At 37.7% G+C, this 18,908-nt stretch overlaps 1 protein-coding gene across 2 annotated transcripts in view; it reads left to right on the forward strand.

Moving 5' to 3' along the window:
• Positions 1 to 791: 791 nt before the first annotated feature.
• The window catches only part of znf366 (zinc finger protein 366), a 49,165-nt gene continuing 31,048 nt past the window's right edge, over positions 792 to 18,908 (forward strand). The window contains exons 1-3 of one of the 2 annotated variants that reach the window (XM_059974594.1): positions 867 to 923; positions 2,790 to 2,842; positions 16,424 to 17,717. In XM_059974594.1, the coding sequence (XP_059830577.1) occupies positions 16,446 to 17,717 (1,272 nt within the window). In that variant the 5' untranslated portion in view covers positions 867 to 923; positions 2,790 to 2,842; positions 16,424 to 16,445. Of the gene's footprint in view, positions 924 to 2,789; positions 2,843 to 16,423; positions 17,718 to 18,908 lie in introns of both variants that reach the window. The other variant, XM_059974595.1, reaches the window with a different exon arrangement.

Genomic DNA, 18,908 nt, shown 5'->3' on the forward strand with positions numbered 1-18,908 from the left:
TATTAATTAATTTTTATGCATGATTTTTAGAAATAAATGGCCATGGGGACCAAACACAGCAAACTTGTAGGTGTTGCACATGCTAAATCACTTGTGTTGTCCATGTCCATGTAATTTATTTTTGAATAAGCCTTTAATTTATCTTGTGTTTTTATGTTGATTTGAAGGTATGATATTTACTTCACCAGGTCATAATTAGTTAAATATTGTAAAATTTACCATTTCCCTTTCCTTCTGCTGTAACTTGTGAATGCAAGAGCAGCTTACCATAAGCATAAATTACTGTTCATTATCAATAAAAAAAACACAATAAATGCAATTATAAACATTAAACATGTTCTTTTTATACAATGATAGTGATCCTGTTGATGCCATGATATTCTCAGTGTACATTATTGAATTGATCATTATGTTGATCATTTGAAATGAGGATCTTCAGCTTTTGATGTAAAACTGAGATTGAAATGAATGCTTACTATTAATAACATGGGTACAAAAAATTTTAAAATGTTTTTTGGTCACTAGATTATGCATAAACTCTTAACTTTCTATAAAAATAACGAACTGCTGTGAGCAAGCAGTGCCCCAATCTGGGCTGGGAATGAAGGTTCAAACTCCAATCTAATTTCCTTTTTTGTTGTTTCCATATGAATCTCTTTTTTTTTCTGAGAGAAAGATGACTATCTGGAGTTTCCTTATTTTTTTGCAGGAAGTCAAAGGGCTGTTGGCTTCCTCTCCCCTCCCTTCCTTCCTTTTTTTCCGAAGGTACTCATCTGAAAAAAAAGAGAACGAAGTAATTCTGTTCCTGTTCTCTTTCTTGGGTAGTTTCAAACACTGAGGCGATTAGTACCTTCTTTTAATCATATCTATGTGTGGAGGCTGTGAGGAGCAGGTAGCCAGGCACCTACTTTATAGGCTCACTGGTAAGTTTCACAGAAAAATTCAGATTTAATTTGTTTCACAGAAAACTTCAGATTTAATTTGTTTCACAGAAAATTTCAGATTTAATTTTTAAGTGAATTGAAAAGTAATATCCTTGTGATTTTTAGTTTGTCTAATGAATGTGGTTAATTAGAAACATCTAAAGCCTATTGAAATGCACATATTGCTATATAGCTTGATAGTTTGATGAGACTTACTTCATTTGGAAAACAATAGTTCATAAGGATAATATGTTTTTAGAAAGGAAATAACAGAATTGTCAATACGTTCTAGGTGAAGTGCAGTAGATATTCTGATTTTTTTTAAAAATCTGATATTGCATATCTAACATCCTTCTCAAAAACATTTAAATCAATCTGCATAAAAGACCAGCTCTTCAGCAAGTACTTCTTGCATCATTCAGTTGCAGTGATTTAAGTCAGGTCTTCAGAACTACATTTTCATGGTTAGAAACAAAACTGTGCCCATGATTTAGGATGGTCCCTAAAATAATTTGTCCACAATTCAAACTGCAGCATTTGAAATTTTTAAATTTACAGATGTCTTACTTACTTTTGCCAGTTCAAATAAACCAGCAAAGTAATAATAATTGCATAATTTGTAGGCAAATGGTGTATTGTGATGGATTAATATTCATTTTGATAAATGGTCTCAAAGGTTTTGAAATTACCTGATTTTGTGTAACATTAATGCAGAGAGCCACACAAAACTTACATTACCTAATGCATTCATTCATGAAATCTTGTTGAAATGTGCACATTCCGTTTCAAAAATTCATGACGTGGGTAGAAATAATTTTAATTAATATTAATGCTTAACCACAATGTATCTGTTGTAACTGTTTAAGCAATCTTCTTTTCTGAAGATGTTACTTATAACAAAACTTAAATAATTTGGAATATTTTTCTATTTATATTTTAAAATAATCATAAAATAATTTGGGTAAAGACTGCACACACACACTTACAAAAAATTCCCAATAATGTACATAATAGAAATATTATTCAGTGGTATAGATTTGCAGTTTTGCTTCAAATGCAGAAGAGCAAATTGAAACTAAAAGACTTAAAAGCAGGAAGTGTTAATCCATTTATCAGCAAATAAAGGTACATTCCCAGGGCAGTAGCAGAAGTCTTGTCTCTGCTGTGGAGAGTATCACATTCAAACCAGCAGACAAGCCTTCTCAATTTCACTTCTCTTTTTCAGTAAATCTTTTTGAAAACACATCACTGATTTTCCACTGATAAATTGACTGTCAATATTTTAATATACTGAGATGTTAGTCCATAAGTTTCCACAGCAGATCCTGTACAGCCAGTATTGGAAGAACTTTTGCAATTGCCTTTTAATGCACTGTTTCACAAGAACTTTAAATAGAATAAAATAACTGTCTTATAAAGATATTGTTTTCTAAGTGGATAAGCACATCTAAGTGCTTGGATAAGCATATCTAAGTGGATAAGCACATACAACATTAAAACATCTGCAATCGAACAATATATTTCACTCCATATGATCCACTTTGAAACTAATCCGGGACAAGATCAGGAGCTGCATAAATTGAAGCAAAATACACTAAAAGCTGGAGGAACTCAGCAGGTCAGGCAACATCTATGGCAAAGAGTAAACAGTCGACGTTTTGGGCCTAGACCTTTCTTCAGGACTGAGTTTCTCCAGCATTTCGTGTGTTTTGCTTTAGATTTCCAGCATCTGCAGATTTTCTCATGTACATGAATTGACATTTATTACTTTTTTTTAGAAGTTCTGCTCTGGTAATTATTTATGACAACAATGTTAATGTAACAAGGAAAAACGGATTCTCACTTCTGTAATATTTCTACAAGCAGATTCACTATTCTAGGACATGACTATTTGCTCACTGACACCTGTTTCCACCACTGTAAGTATTTGTCATTCGGACCCTTGACTTCTACTCTGAGGGGTATGAGGGAAGTAGGCACATGGCATGCCATGCTGACATGGAAGTATGTTGCTCTTCTTTCAGAGGTGCTGGATCCAAATCCTGGAATTGTCTCCACACTCCTCCCCCCCCCCCCCCACCCCATAGCCTTGTAGGAGTACCTTCACTGCATTGTTTAAGGAAAGTGATTTTTTTTTACCTTGGAGGTGTAGAATAAACACCGGCCTTTCCAGTGAGGCACCTGTTCTGAAGAAATGATTATGAAGCAAATGCAATGCATAGATATTAAACTGTGTTGGTAATGGATGCATTGCAATATTTCTGAGTAATTATTTATTTGTTTATTTCATATGAGTGTTTAGGTTCTCTTAACCATGATGGCTTGTACAGTTCAGCAAGTATTGGAAAATGTATTCAAATAAATAACGTAAATAGGAAATGAAAATGTCACATTGATTAAATAATTATTTTACACATAAAAACAGGCAAAAATGAAAATATGATGAAAATCTATAAACTACATCTGGCATTCTTATTTTCAAAGTCTGTCCTTACCTTCGTAGAACCTATGTTCTATTTAAGTTTCTACAATGTCTATTTGTCATATGTTATCTAAGTTTTACATTGTCTCTGTGGTAACATTACCTTTTAGTTTGGAATAGTGGGTACAGCTCCCACCTTATAGACGTGTGCATGATCCAGTGTTGCTCTGCTGGAGGTACTATTTTAATCTGATGAAAATGACTCCCCCCCCCCCCACAATTCAGCTATACGAGGAACAATTGGTTTCCTGCACCGACCTTCCCCCCACCCCATCACCACCACTCCCCAGCTTCAATGAATATTTCAAACAGACATAAAGAAAGAACATGCTCAAAACTGCTCCACAGGTCAGGCAGCTTCTGTGGAGAGGGAAAGTGGAGTTGCTGTGACAGGTAATTACCAAATTTTGAGCAAATATGCGATCATTGACATCTTTCTGTGTTAGCAAGTTGCTTTCCTTTTACAAAATGTGAATGTCACTGGCACCCAACTGTTGTCCATTCGTATTTGTAAAAGAAAATTGATTACATTGGTGGGCCCACACTCTCCTTTAGCCAGACAGCGTTGGGATGGCAGATTTCCTCCCCTGATGGACGTCAGTGGACCAGATGTGGAGTATGATAGTTACCATTATTGTGAGTAGCTTTATAGATGCAAATTTGGTGAGAGGAAACCAATTAAGGTTCCTGGTTGGTTTCTGCTAAAATGGTTGCTTTCTGCTCATGAGGGATTAAGCAAACTGAGTATATACTCTGAAGTTGGGCGACCTCATTGAAATGTAATTCTGATGGAACTTGTCAGGATGAATACTGTATAGGGATGATCTTTTCCCTGCCTGTGAAGTCTAGAACCAGGATCACAGACTCACAATAAGAAATAGACCATCCCGGGCAGAGATGAGAAGACATTTCTTGACTCAGGGTTCCTTAAACATTTGGAATTCTCTACCCAAACAAATTCAGTGTAAATCCATTCACCAAGTATATTAATGATTACTTTCTTAGAATTTAAGGGGTTCAAGGGAAATGAAGACAGAGCAGGAAACTGATGAACAATCAGTGGCTATCTTATTGAAAGGAGGAGCAAGCGTGACTGCCTGAATGGTTTACCTCTGCCTCTACATCTTAAGTATTTGTCATACTGCAATGGAGGGATTCAACTTATGTGCTTATCGATAGTCTTAAAACTCTGGTTACTCTTCCAGTAACTATGGCACTCTGCATCCATGTTCCTATATCTTCTCTAAATATCTATATATCTACAAAATATCTATATATCTACAATCTTGCTAACTGTGAAATATTGGTGATGTTTAGGAGTCGCAAAAGAGATTGTATGTAGAAAAAGTATTTCTTTCTAGTATTTGATTTGTGGACTTTTTGAGCAAAGGGAAAGCCATAGGCACTTTGACACTAGGTTACTTTGTAAAACATGGATTGCTCTGTGTTCATTTGCATTGATAGCCTTTAGCTCAGTAAGAGCAAAAAGAGCCCACTCTACCAGGAGATCACAGCTATATCAGCTCCATTTTGTCACTCCATCTCAGACTCTCTGTTGATTAATCCCAGCGTTTTATATATTTCTGAATGAGCCATCCACATTCACAGATTTAAAAATTACTTACCTCTGGGTAAAGAAATGTCTTGTTACCATAATCCAAATAGGTGACTTATTCCCTTTATTGTATAAACCTTAATTCTGAATTGTCCTACCAGGAGATACATCCTCAACAAAATGCACCAAATAGGGTGTTTAACTGGTGGGCAAAAGACAATGAACTGTGGAAATACAAAATGAAAGAAATAATAATAATTAATGAATGAATGAATGAATGAATGAATGAATAAATAAATAAATAAATACATACATACATACATAAATAAATAAATAGATAGATAGATAAATAAATAAATAAGCCGGCAAGCAATAAATATCAAGAACACAAGATGATGAGCCCTTGAAAATGAGTACATAGATTGTGGGAACATTTCAATGATGGGGCAAGTGAAATTGAGAGAAGTTGTTCCCTTTGGCCCAAGAGCCTGATGATTGAGGGGTAATTTAATTTCATCAGGGAAAAGGTGGCAGAGTTTTATCATCAAAACATCAGTTAAAATCGATACCTGTACCCCGCTGGAAGTCCGAGAAGAGTTTAAGGCCATTGATATTTCCATACCAGGCTGTGATGCATCTAGTTAATATACTCTCCATGACACAGCTGTAGAAGTTTGTCAAAGTTTTAGATATCATGCCAAATCTTCACAAACTCCCACTGAAGTAGAGGCACTGCCATCCTTTCTTCATAATTGCACTTACATGCTGGGTCCTGGACAGGTCTTCCAAAATAATAACACAGAGGAATTTAAAGTTGCTGATCCTCTCCACCTCTGATCCTACAATGAAGATTGGCTCATGGACCTCTGGTTTCCTCCTCCTGAAATCAACAATCAGCTCCTTGGTCTTGCTGACATTGAGTAAGAGAGTGTTGTTGTGGAACCACTCAGTCAGATTTTCATTCTTCATCCTATATGCTGATTTGTCACCAGCTTTGATTCAGCCCACAGCTGTGGTGTCATCAGCAAATCTGAATATGGCGTTGGAGCTGTGCTTCAATTCACCAAAATCTTGCTTTAAAATATGAACTCATGAAAGACACCATACCTTACTATAAATACAAGTCTGATCCAGATTTAAAGTCAGAGTCACACAAATTATATTATGACCGATCCATTATTAAAGATAGGACAATCCATAATAACCATCCAGATATAATCATACAGGATAAACCAGCAAGAACAACTTTCTTAAAGATATTGCCATTCCAAACACACATAACTTACAGAAATCAATAAATTGAAAATACTAGAAAGATGCTGAATTAAAAGCAGAAATTGAAAGACCCATGGAACACGAACAGGGTATACTGTACATTGTCTCAATAATAATATCTTCAACTATTATTATCTGGAAGTTATTACACAGTAGCATTAAATAATTTTCCTAGGCAACTATATTTGTAAATCTCAAGAAAGCCACAATACTAAACGTCACTAGAATAGTCTGAAATTTCCTAGCAATTGAGAAATGAGTGTGCTTTGCTATGCACGTGCCTCAGGTTTTACCAGCTTGAGCCCTGAATAAATAAGAAAATAATAAATAAATAAGCAATAAGTATCAAGAACATGAGATGAAGAGTCCTTGAAATTAAATCCATATGTTATGGGAACAGTTCAGTGATGGGGTGAGTGAAGTTGAGTGAAGTTCTCCTCATTGGTTCAAAAAACTGGTGGTTGAGGAGTAATAACTGTTCCTGAACTTGGTGGTGTGGGTCCTGAGGCTCCTGTACCTTCTTCTTGATGGTAGCAGTTATAAGAAAGTGTGACCTTGGTGGGGATCCTTGGTGATTGATGCTCCTTTCCTGCAACAGTGCTCTGTGTAGATGCGCTCAATGGCGGGGAAGGCTTTAGCCGTGATAGACTTGGCCGTATCCACTACATTTTGTAGGATTTTCTGTTCAAGAACATTGGTGCTTCCATACCAGGTTGTGATGCAACCAGTCAGTATACTCTCCACTGCACATCTATAGAAGTTTGTCAAAGTTTTAGATGTCATGCCAAATCTTCGCAATCTTCCAAGGAAGTAGAGACGCTGCTGTTACTACTTCATAACTGCACTTACATGCTGGGCCCAGGACAAATCCTTTGAAATGATAAAACTGAGGATTTTAAAGTTGCTGACGCTCTTCACCTCTGATCCCCCGATGAGGACGGGTTCAGGGACCTTCGGTTTCCTCCTCCTGAAGTCAATAATCAGCTCTTTGGTCTTCCTGGCATTGAGTGAGAGGTTGTTGTTGTGGCACCACTCAGCCAGATTTCCAGTCTCCCTGCTGTATTCTGATTTATCACAACTTTTGTTCAGCCAATGACAGTTGTGTCATCTGCAACTTAAATATGACAATGGAGCTGTACTTAGCCTCACAGTCATAAGTATAAAGCAAGTAGAGCAGGGAGCTAAGCATACAGCTTTGTGGTGCACCAGTGCTGATGGTGATTGTAGGGGAGATGCTGTCGCCAGTCTCCACTGACAGGGGTCCGCAACTGAGGGAATTGAGGAGCCAGTTGCACAGAGATATTGAAGCCTAGGGCTTGGAGCTTATAGATCAGTTTTGTGGGGATCATAGAATTGAATGCAGAGCTGTAATCAATGCAGAATATCCTGTTATATGCATCTTCACTGTCCAGTTTTCCAGGGTAGAGTGAAGAGCCATTGAAACAGCATCTGACATGGACCTGTTGTGACAGTAGGCAAAGGGGAATGGATCCAAGTCTCTTCTCCAGCAGTAGTTGATATGTTTCACCGCCAACCTCTCAAAGCACTTCAGCACAGTAGTTCTACTGGATGATTGTTATTAAGGCAGGTTACCACATTCTTCTTAAGCGCCAGTATAATTGAAACCTGCTTGAAGCAGCTGGGTACCTCAGACAGCCAAAATGAAAGGTTAAATATATCAGTGAAGATTCCAATCAGTTGATTGGCACAGGCCTTTAGTTCTTGGCCAGGTACTCTGTCAGGGCTGGATGCTTTCTATGAGTTCCCCTCCTGAAGGATGCTCTCAAGTTGGCTTCAGAGACTGAAGTCACAGGGTATTCATGGATTGTGAGATTTTGGGAAAGTGCCTCCATGTTTTGGCCGTCAAAGCAAGCAGAAAAGCCATTGAGCTCATCTGGGAGTGAATCCTTGTTGGCATCCATGTCGCTTGATTTCACTCGAGCTGTAGTGCAACTAAGGCTCTATAGAAAGAGAGCAGGACTTTCTTACTCTGAAATCTCAATAAAAGCCAATGTTATCAATTGCTTCCACAGGTGCTTATTGTTAATACAAGTTAATTTTTTGTAAATTTCATATCAGAGTTTGGTATTTTATTAACATATTTTGGACTTCCGTTTTCTTTTGCATTCTCCTTGAGTAAAGTGGGAACCTTTTAGCTTTCTGATATATTGCTGCATATTGTCATATATTCCAGACTAATCATTTAATTGAACTGTAGAACTTTGTGGTCTTTTGTAATTCCTTAATGCAATTTTGGTGGTCAATGGTCACAGGCTGAGAGTGCAGAGGTATATGAAATTCAGGGTCTATTAGTTTAGCAGAAAAAATGCAGTGAGATAACTAATATCCCAACCATTGAGCATATCTACATGAAACACTGTCACAGGAAAGCAGCATCCATCATCAGGGACCTCCACCACCCAAGACATGCTCTTTTCTCAAAGGAGCCTCAGGCCTCACATCACCAGCTTCAGGTTCCGTTATTACCACTCAGCCATCAGGTTCTTGACCCAAAGAGGGGTACCTTCACTCAGCTTCACTTGCTCAATCATTGAAATGCTCCCACAACCAATGCATTCATTTTCAAGGACTCTTCATCTCATGTTCTTGATATATACTGCTTATTTATTTATTATTATTCTTTCTTTCTTTTTGTATTTGTACAGTTTGTTGTCTTTTAAATCTAGTTGAACATCCAAGTTGGGCAGTCTTTCACTGATTCTGTTATGGTTACTATTCTATAGATTTACTGAGTGTGCCCACAAGAAAATGAATCTCAGGGTTGTTTATGGTGACATATGTGTATTTGGATAATAAGTATACTTTGATCTTTGAACTTTAAAAAGCGTTTAAGTGGGGCCTCAAACAAACTTTTAAATATATACAGAGAAAATATTTTTTATTCAGCACAACAAAATCTGTTATTTTTTATTGGAGAGCAGAAAGTGTTATTGAAACTGTGTATTGTTTGTTGGAGCTTTAAACCATTGGCTGAAAAGCTGTCCTCATCAAAACATTTGTTTGGAGTCACTATAAATTGGGAGAATAAAAATAAATCCTAATGAAACACAATAAAAATAACTTCCTGCCCTGGATGAGGAAAGAATCCTGTCATGAAACAGCAATTTTGGAGGAGACAGGTTTTATTAACACATTAGAGAGGCTCCGTAAGAGATGAAGTGCTGAAGTAAATAATACTCCTTGCTTCTAAACAAAATCACCACTTAACAAGAAAGCGCTATGAGTTTTGGGAGTCGAAGCTGAGAGGATAATGATTAGGCAGAGTTACATCTATAAGTTCACTCAATTGAAATGTTGATTTCCTTAAGCTTCAGATTCTTGCATTTTTTGGCACATGACTTAAAGCATTCCTTGTAATTGAATGGGCTTGTTTGGTTTTGACAATAAATCAATTCCAATGGACCACAGGGCTCAACTTTAGCTCCTAGAGAATATATAAGAGCAGTAATCAGTTTTAAAGGGAAGCAGTAGATTATTGGTGCACCACTCTGACACGATGTTTAAACCAACCTATGTTCTCACACTCCAGAATTCCAAGATTCGTACAAATCTAAATCATGCATGTTTTCTTTACCAGATGCCTTAATGATGTATACACACCTGGGCCTATGTATCAGACATGTGTAGCAGCATAATGAGAGGCAGATTAACATAACTAAATCATCAGACAAGTTTCAGGAAGAATCCTCTTGATATTGTGGCATCATGACATGATGTGGTTTAGAACACTGTGCCAGATTGGTTTTTAGATAGGAATCCCCATAATGTTGTGCTGAATCAAGCTACCCTCCCAATATAAATCAAAGTGAAATGTTATCATTTACATTGATATTCTCACTTGGATTGTCAATGTGAAAATCCAAGCAGAATTCATACAAAATAAACTGCACCAATTCCCAACACTGAATGGTGTGCTGCAGATCAAAGTAGCAATAATGTTTAATTTCTTCTTATGAAACTGAGACCTCATCACGTTTTCAGTTGTTTGGTTAACAAACAAATTGTGTCAAAGGGTCAAGCAAAAGCAGGCAAAAAAACGTGGGTTGCTTTCCTGTAGAATCCTGAGTTCTGCGACAGGTATCTGCAATTTGTAATGGCTTTTGGACACTTGTAACTGATCCGCAGGCGAGAATTATCTATCTTCGCCAATGCTTTCACCTTGAACTACACCAATTAATTTAAAAAGGCACAGTAAGTGACAAAACAAACTTGCATAATGTATTCATTAATAGAACAACGTTAGAAAACAAGTTTTGAAATTGCTTTCAAATCAGATGATTTATTTTATTCTGCTGATCCAGTTGTCTTGTGGTCATGCATACTCCTACAGACATAATGAAAGGATTATATAAATCAAGGTTTCTGGTTAACATTTCAGTTTGCAGTATCTTTAAGCAGCCTTGTCTGCTGATAGAACATGGTGGAAATCAGAATGACATTGTGATACTTTAAAGTGTTGGTCAGTAAAGCAAGCCAGAACATCTGATTCTTAGCTAGGGAGGCCCTATCAGCAACAGTACAACACAAATGGCAGTAAATGGCAGTTTTGCTGTCCGTGATCCCGCACCGGATGTTAGCAGGAAGAACAACTAGAAATGTAGATCATGTTATTTTCTTTTTCTATCTTCCTCTATCCTCCCACAGAAACCTTGGCTCCAGACTGAAAACAAAACCATTTATTCTGCCATCTGGTTTAGCGTTGCCTGCAGATTTTGAATAGCATTTATTATAGTTCTGTATCCTCTCCACAATGAACAGAACTGATCTCCATGGGAAATCACCAACAACTTCCAAACACCTGAGTAAACTCCCTCTTTATTTCTTCCCTTCTAACCAGTCTTTAATTCAATTTACATAACCACTCTTCTGTGATGGTCTGCTTTGAATATGAGATCAAAGACTTTTCGAAAGAAAACATGCACCACATAACATAATTTTTCTACCAATTTAACCACTAAATCCATCATTTCCCAAAGAACTGAGACAGCATCTGCCAGCGTAATCTATTTGTTTCCTCAGTTACTAACCACATACATTGTCTTACTATTTAATTAAAGGGGTCCGAATTTTTACATATCAGATTTGTCAATTAAAGAATCAAAGAAAATACGTTACAGAGAGATCTGACTCAAAAATTTGACTCTGCACAGTTTATTAACGATTAGCCCCCTCTGTTGTTCTTTCTCTCATTCTCACAGTTTACTTTCTTCAATTATGTATTTAATTATTTTTGTGGACTAATAATGAAGCTGTATCCAATACCCTCTCAATCCCTGCAATGCAATCCAATCCAAATAACTTATTATGCAAGATACATCATTTTAGTCATTGTCAGCTTTTTTTGCCAATCACCTTGAATTAGAGTCCTTAAGTTATTATTCCCTCATTCATTAAAAGCTGTGGAATAGAAACATATCCATGGTCCTACATGGTAACGTATTCAATGGTATTGGCTTTGGAAGCAAGATTCAATGTATCACAATATTGCAGGTTCTGCATGTGAGAAGAGTGACTGATCTCTACCTCAGTTTTTCCTCTTGTGTGCTCTATGATTTCAATCACCTTATCAAATCCTAATGAAGGTTCTTGTCCCGAAACGTTGACTGTTTACTCTTTTCCACAGATGCTGCCTGGCTTGCTGAGTTCCTCCAGCATTTTGTGTACGTTGCTTATCAAATCTCCTGCCAGTCTTCTCTGCTTCCATCAATCCATATATTTGTAAATCATCATCGCTGGGAAACAATAATGATCAGTTCTGTGCCTTTACATCTTACCTAGGGCATATTACCCAGAATTGGATGGAATTAATATTTGATATAGCTCTAATGACCTTGAAATTTCATAAGGATTTACTCTCATCCCTTCAGAAATGCACGGATTGCAGAGAACTGATGATTCATGCTACTTTGAAGGTCTCCCATGCTGTCCTTCTGCCAACTGAGTGTTAGATCTCACAAATGTTTCTACTGGTAGCTGACCCACTTCAAATCCATACGTTCTTCTTTTCAGACATCAAAAATTTCCAAAATTTCATGAAATTAATGTCATCTTCTGCTGACACAGGCTGTATCCTATGGCATACATCCTGGGTCTAAAGGTTTCAAATAGTTTTATTTACCTCAGGTTGCAAAACCTTCCCTTAGGTTTTCCCCACTTGTGGTTAATCATGTACTTGTCCTCATTTCCAACCATTGAAGGTAATTTGTTCTTAAATATTTTTGTAATTTTGAATAAAAATGTCATCATTCTTTTACTTTCTTAATTACAATAAAACACATTATATCATTAGTCACTAAAGAGGTAGGTACAGTCTGAAATTCTGACAAGCTTCATGCTAATTTAGATAAAAAAATAAATTATTATAATTTAAATAATTAAAAACAATGATGTTAAGCAAACATTTTGCAAGCTGTAATTTGCAATGGGAGCCATGGGAAGCATTAGCTTTCATCTCACTTCCTTCATAGAACTCTTGTTATAACTGTTACTAATGATTTGTGAAACCCACACTTCACAGTACTGTAGTATCAAATCACAGCACAGTCTTCTTAGAGCAACTCATAGATTCAACACAGCACTCCTGTCAGCCAAAGGGACGGCATCTAGGAATTTTAGAGGCACTTTTAATGGATACTGAACCTGTTTCAAGCAGTCTTTGTAAAGAATGGGAAAGGCCATATTCATTTCAGAGCTTAATATGAGTAAAACTCAGAGCTGTTTAAATAGCGTCAATTATATACAAGTAGGAAATTGAGCATTAGGAGTTTTCAAGGAAATGTCTAATACTAGCAAAGTGCAGGCCATCATTTGACTAGTAATAATAAGACTGCATCTTTCCATTCATCAGCCCATGAGGTTCCACAATGACTTTTTGAAGGGCTGTGGTTTACCTGAAACTGATTTCCCCAACCTGATCTGTTCAGTGCTCATGATGTGGCTTCCACCTTCTCCAGCTCTTGACCTTTCCAATCCACCTAGCTTCGCCTACACACCTTCCAGCTAGCCTCTTTCTCCTGCCCTCACCTTTTTATTCTGGCATCTTCCCCTTTCTAGAATTAGGGGTCCTTCTATTCAGCGATATCCTCTAAGCCCTGCCATATTTTTCCTAATTTTATTAGTCCTCCCAAAATGCACCACCTCACACTCACCTGGATTAAGTCCATCTGCTTACTCATGTAAATCATTCTGTACTCTAAAACACTGCTCTTCATTATAAACACCACACTGAGTGTCAGAGAAGCCGGGTGGCCAAGTGGTGTGCTCTTACTTCTAATTCTTTTTCTCACTAGATTAGCATTAATCTTTCAGCTCAGTTTCTTTCTCCTACCTACTGCCCTCATCTCATGTTTCTCTTAGAGCTGAAAATCAAATTATGTTGACCTTTGCCTTCAGTATTCCTAATGACTAAGTATTCATGGCACGTTGGGATAGAGAATTCCTAAGATCTGTAAAACCTTGAATGAAAGAATTCTGGTCTAACATTGGACAACCGTGTAGCCAGTGGCTATTTCTTCTTTATCATAAGAATCCCATTGGGTTTGAGGGCAACATCAGTGGGTTCTGAAGCAACCGGTGTGTCCTCAGCAGAATTTACCAGAGGTACAACAGTTGAAATCTGACAGGAAGGTAGTGGTTGTCTGCACTGTTTTGCTATCATTTCACTGTTTACACTTGACTCCCACATATATCTGTCGGGGAGATCTGAAGTGTCTGATATCTTTTGAGATGCTTCTTCATCAGTTTGAGCAGTGTTGGGCCAAAGACTTCCAAGAATTAGAGAGGATGTTGCATTTATTTTCAGAAGATCTTGCGGATGTCCTTGAAGATTTTTATTTTACTGGGAATCATCTGTTCTCATGGAGCTCAGAATAAAGTGCCTATGCAAGGAGTCTATTGTCAGACATGCAGGCAGTGTAACCTGTCTAAAGCTGGTTGAGTGTGTTCAGAGTCTCATTGCTGAGGATATTGGCATAGGAGAGGATTAGAGTTGGTTCACTCCTCAAGCTAACAGACTGGGATGAATCTGATTAGGCAGCATTGTTGGTACCTCTGTTGCTGTTTGAAATGGCAGCCACAAATTGTCCATGACAAGAAGATTGGTATCCTGCTACTTGGTAGACCACAAGCTTTATGCCAATTTTGAGTCCTAGTCTTGGAATGTTCATTTCCTTAGGCAACCAATTGCACAACATTGCCTGATCTCAGTAAGCACTGGGATTGGGCTGGCATGTGTCCATTCGTGACCATCTCAGTTTGCATGAAATTGTGGAACAGATGAAAAACAGTAACAAATCTTTGAAGGCAGTTGAATTTGAGAAGGATCCTCCTTTTTCCCACCCAGTCAGTAGTTCGTAAGCTTTTATGAAGTAAAAATCATTGTCTATACCATGGAGATCAGTGGTGGACAAAAAGCCCTGCTATGGCTTTCCCTGTAGCAAAGAACAGGAAGAAACCTCTGTCATAACCACAGTCTTAATTCAAGAGAATTGAGATTTAAATACCCTTCTTTTTCCAGGAGATAGATGAAGTTGCACCATACGTATTTTAGCAGGTCTTTTCAGCATCTTTCTGAACTGGTGTCAACTTTACAATATGGCTTGGTGTCAAGGGCACTTGAGAAGAAGAAGGGACAAATGTCCAGTTGTTCAGTCACAGGATTAGTTATTCAGTGGACCTTGATCAACAATCCAATAAATGACTTCAAATCCCACTGCAGTAGTTTAAGAATTTAAATTCATCCTTCTAAACAACCTAACATTTTTGGTATGTCTGTAAGTTTAGCAGGAAAGAGATGAGAAGAAGCTCAAGTGGAGCCAAAATACTGCCATGAAATGTTGGACCAACTCAATCATACTGTGCTTAATAGAGTCATATAACACCACAGCACAGAATGTATAAGTCCATTCCAAACTATTATCCTGCCTGGTCCCATCAACCTCCACCCAGACCACAGCCCTCAATATCCTTACCATCCACGTACCTATCCAAATTTATCTTAAGTTTTGAAATCAAACCTGTATTCACCACTTCTGCTGGCAGCTCGTTTCACACACAAACTGCCCTCTGCATGAAGAAGCTACCCCTAAACATTTCACCTTTTACCCTTAACCCATGACCTCTAATTCTAGTTTCACCCAACCTCAGTGGAAAAAGCTTCCTTGCATTTACCCTATCTATACCCCTCATAATTCCTTAAGTAACTTTCACAGTTCTCCTCCCAATGGTTGCTGACATCACTGACCTCATCGTTATTGATGAGCTCTCCTCCATTCTTAGTGCTTTGTATCATGATCATTCATGTTTGGGCCAGAGATGCTCTAACAGCACTGAAGAATTGACACGTCATGATTACCAGTCAGTAGTTTGGCACTCCGCCTTGTTTCTACTCACCAAATGTTTTTTTAGGTCTGAAGATTTTTGTTGCTATTTAGCCTCAATGCCACCTTCTTCTTTGCCCTTGAATTTACAATAATTAACAAGTAATAATTTACAATTAACCTGCTAGTTGGTACATCTTTGGACTGTGGGAGAAAACTGGAGCACCCAGAGGAAACCCATGTGGCCACAGGGAGAATATAGAAACTCCTTATAGACAACATCAGAACTGAACTCCAACTCCTGACACCCTGATCTATCAAAGTGCCACACTAACTGCTACACTACCCTGGCACCCGTTGATAATTACAGATTCTAAATCCTATTTAACACAATTTCAAATTAATTTGGGTGTAATTGTGCCAAACAGAATATGCATATAATGTTACTCATAGTTACTTTTGAATGATTTCTATCATGATCTCTTTTGACATAGCATGTGATAAATATTTATTCATTAATCAAAACCCATCCTAAAGAATTCATGTTGAGCATAATTTCTAAACTTTTCTTGTTTTTTTTTGTGAGTGGCTTTCCGGCTAGACCAGCATTTTATCCCCATCCCCAATTTCCTTTCAGATAATGGGAGTGAGTCATCTTTTAAAACTTTGCTAGTGTCATCTTTAGTTTCCATTGGGAATGAGCTGAAATAAGAAATTTTGGAAAAAAGAGATAAAAACATGGAAGATTGCATTTACACTGAATTATAAATTTTCTATTATCTGTTATACTATTTCTGATGATCATATTCACCTCTGATTTTAATTTTTGTGTTATTTCCTCTACTTTAAGAAAAGAAGTTGGGCCACTATCAATGGAGGACAAGTGTACAAATGAAGAGAACAAAGACATTCATATTTCTAGAGATGTGAAAGAAATACGTACTTCTCCACACTTCCCCATGCAACCTCTTCCACTAACCATAAAAACAAACAAATTTGTAGCCTTTGAAGATGATGAGCCACCAATTCCCTATTCTGGAAGTGACATACCTAATGGAGTCATGGAAGGGTTCTCTGCAAGCTCTGAAGGAGGATCTCGTAAAAGGAAAAGTACTCCCACAAAAGTAATTCACGCCGTTCATTCGGAAGACTTGCCAAAAAATGTGGAAGAAGACATCAAAGTTGAATTGCCATCACCAAAACCCATCAGCCAAATGATAGACTTGAGCAATGTAGGATTTCAGCTGTTCAGAAACTTTGATCACCAAGACACTATGTGCTTGAAGCACGATCCCATTAAACACAACGTAATGTGGCCTACCAGTCCCCTGATGATGCATCCTTCTCAACCGTACTTTGCCAATGTTCCTCCAGAATTCATGCTTCCTTTTGTTATGACACCATCAAGCCTGCATCTAAGATATCCCCTTTTTCAAAATACTCCTCTGAGAAATCTTAATGCCGTTACCATGATCCCAGAAGAAAAGAAGAGTGCAGTTGAGCGAGTCGATGTTAACATTCAGATTGATGACAGTTATTATATTGATGTAGGTGGCAATCAGAAACGTTGGCAGTGCCGAATGTGTGAGAAGTCATACACATCCAAATACAATCTCGTGACACACATTTTGGGACACAGCGGCATCAAGCCACATGCTTGTTCTCAGTGTGGAAAGCTCTTCAAGCAGCTGAGCCATCTGCACACTCACATGCTCACGCATCAGGGCACCAGGCCTCACAAGTGTCATGTTTGCCACAAAGCTTTTACTCAGACCAGCCACCTCAAGCGACATATGATGCAGCACAGTGATGTAAAACCATATAACTGTGGCATTTGTGGGAGGGGCTTTGCTTATCCAAGTGAGCTTAAAGCCCATGAAACTAAACATGCAAATGGCCGTGATAACATTTGTGTTGAATGTGGACTTGACTTCCCCACTCTAGCCCAATTAAAGAGGCATCTTACATCCCATCGAGGACCAACCCTGTATCGTTGTGATGAATGTGACAAAACTTTTCAGTATCCAAGCCAATTGCAAAATCACACAATGAAGCATAAAGATATTCGTCCATATATCTGCACTGAATGTGGAATGGAATTCATTCAATCTCATCACCTCAAACAACATTCCCTGACTCACAAGGTAGGAACTTCCTGAGAAATAGAAAAAATGTTACTTTAAGATGTAAACAGAGAAAATAATTATCTACTGCAGGAGACAATGTTTTTTGATTCCCTGTACCAAAGGAAAATAATTCTTACTATCAATCCTCCCACAATTTTATATACCTTTACCAAGCCACTCAGTCAGCTTTAATCCAGGCAAAACATTCCCTATTGAACCTGTTCTTATAAACAAAGCCCTCCACTTAGAATGTAGGTGAGGAGGATTACCTTTAGCTAGAGGGTGGTGAAGCTGTGAAATTTATTGGCACTGGTGTTTGTGGAGGCCAGGTCATTGAGTGTATTTAAGACGGAGATTGATAGGTTCTTCATTGGTCAGGTTGCTAAAGGTTATGGGGAGAAGGCAGAAGAATGGAGTTGAGAGGGAAAATGGATCAGCCTTGATGGAATGGCAGAGCAGAGTTGATGGGCTGAATGGCCTAATTCTGCTCCTATCTTTTCTGGTCTAACTAAATTTTTTGATAGTTCAAAGAAAGGTAGGTGAGCAAGTTATGAGAAGGGCACAAAGGATAGGGCAAGAAATTGGCAGATGGAATATCAGATGGGAAGATTTTGGAAGGAAGTATGAAAATGCAAAAAGGAACAATGTGTCAGCAACTGCTGCAATCTAAAGAGATCTGGGGACCCATGAAACACCAGGCATCTATATGTAGGTACAGCATGTAATTAGATAGATAATAAAATGTTTGACCTTTACAGCCATAGATAATGATATTAAAGTAGAAAATAGTTGATGAAGCGTCTGAGAGGAATTAACAATGGTGGATACCAGGAGGATGAGTTCCCTAATGGGAGTCTCTAGAATTTCATAATACAGTGTCAGACTCAATTAAAACCCTCTTAATGGGGAGATGAGGAAATTTTTGTGTATTTAATGTTTCAGTAATGCTTGAATAATATTGTAAATATATTCTTTGGTTACACAATTACCAGTTATATGTAAAAGTACATGAATGGCATATGTCATGATGCCACCAAGTCATAAGTGTATGCCTCACTACAGTAAGAATGAGTAGACACATTATCTCTGGCTCTGTGTTTTTCTTTTCATTAATTTTATGTTTTTCGAGTTCCAGAGCAAACAGTGGTAATGTGTAATTTTTTAAAATGAAACCAAGATTATTACTTGCCTGTTGAGGCACAGTGAGAC

The sequence above is a fragment of the Hypanus sabinus genome, chromosome 7 (genome assembly GCF_030144855.1).
Source record: "Hypanus sabinus isolate sHypSab1 chromosome 7, sHypSab1.hap1, whole genome shotgun sequence".
Classification (NCBI taxonomy): domain Eukaryota; kingdom Metazoa; phylum Chordata; class Chondrichthyes; order Myliobatiformes; family Dasyatidae; genus Hypanus; species Hypanus sabinus.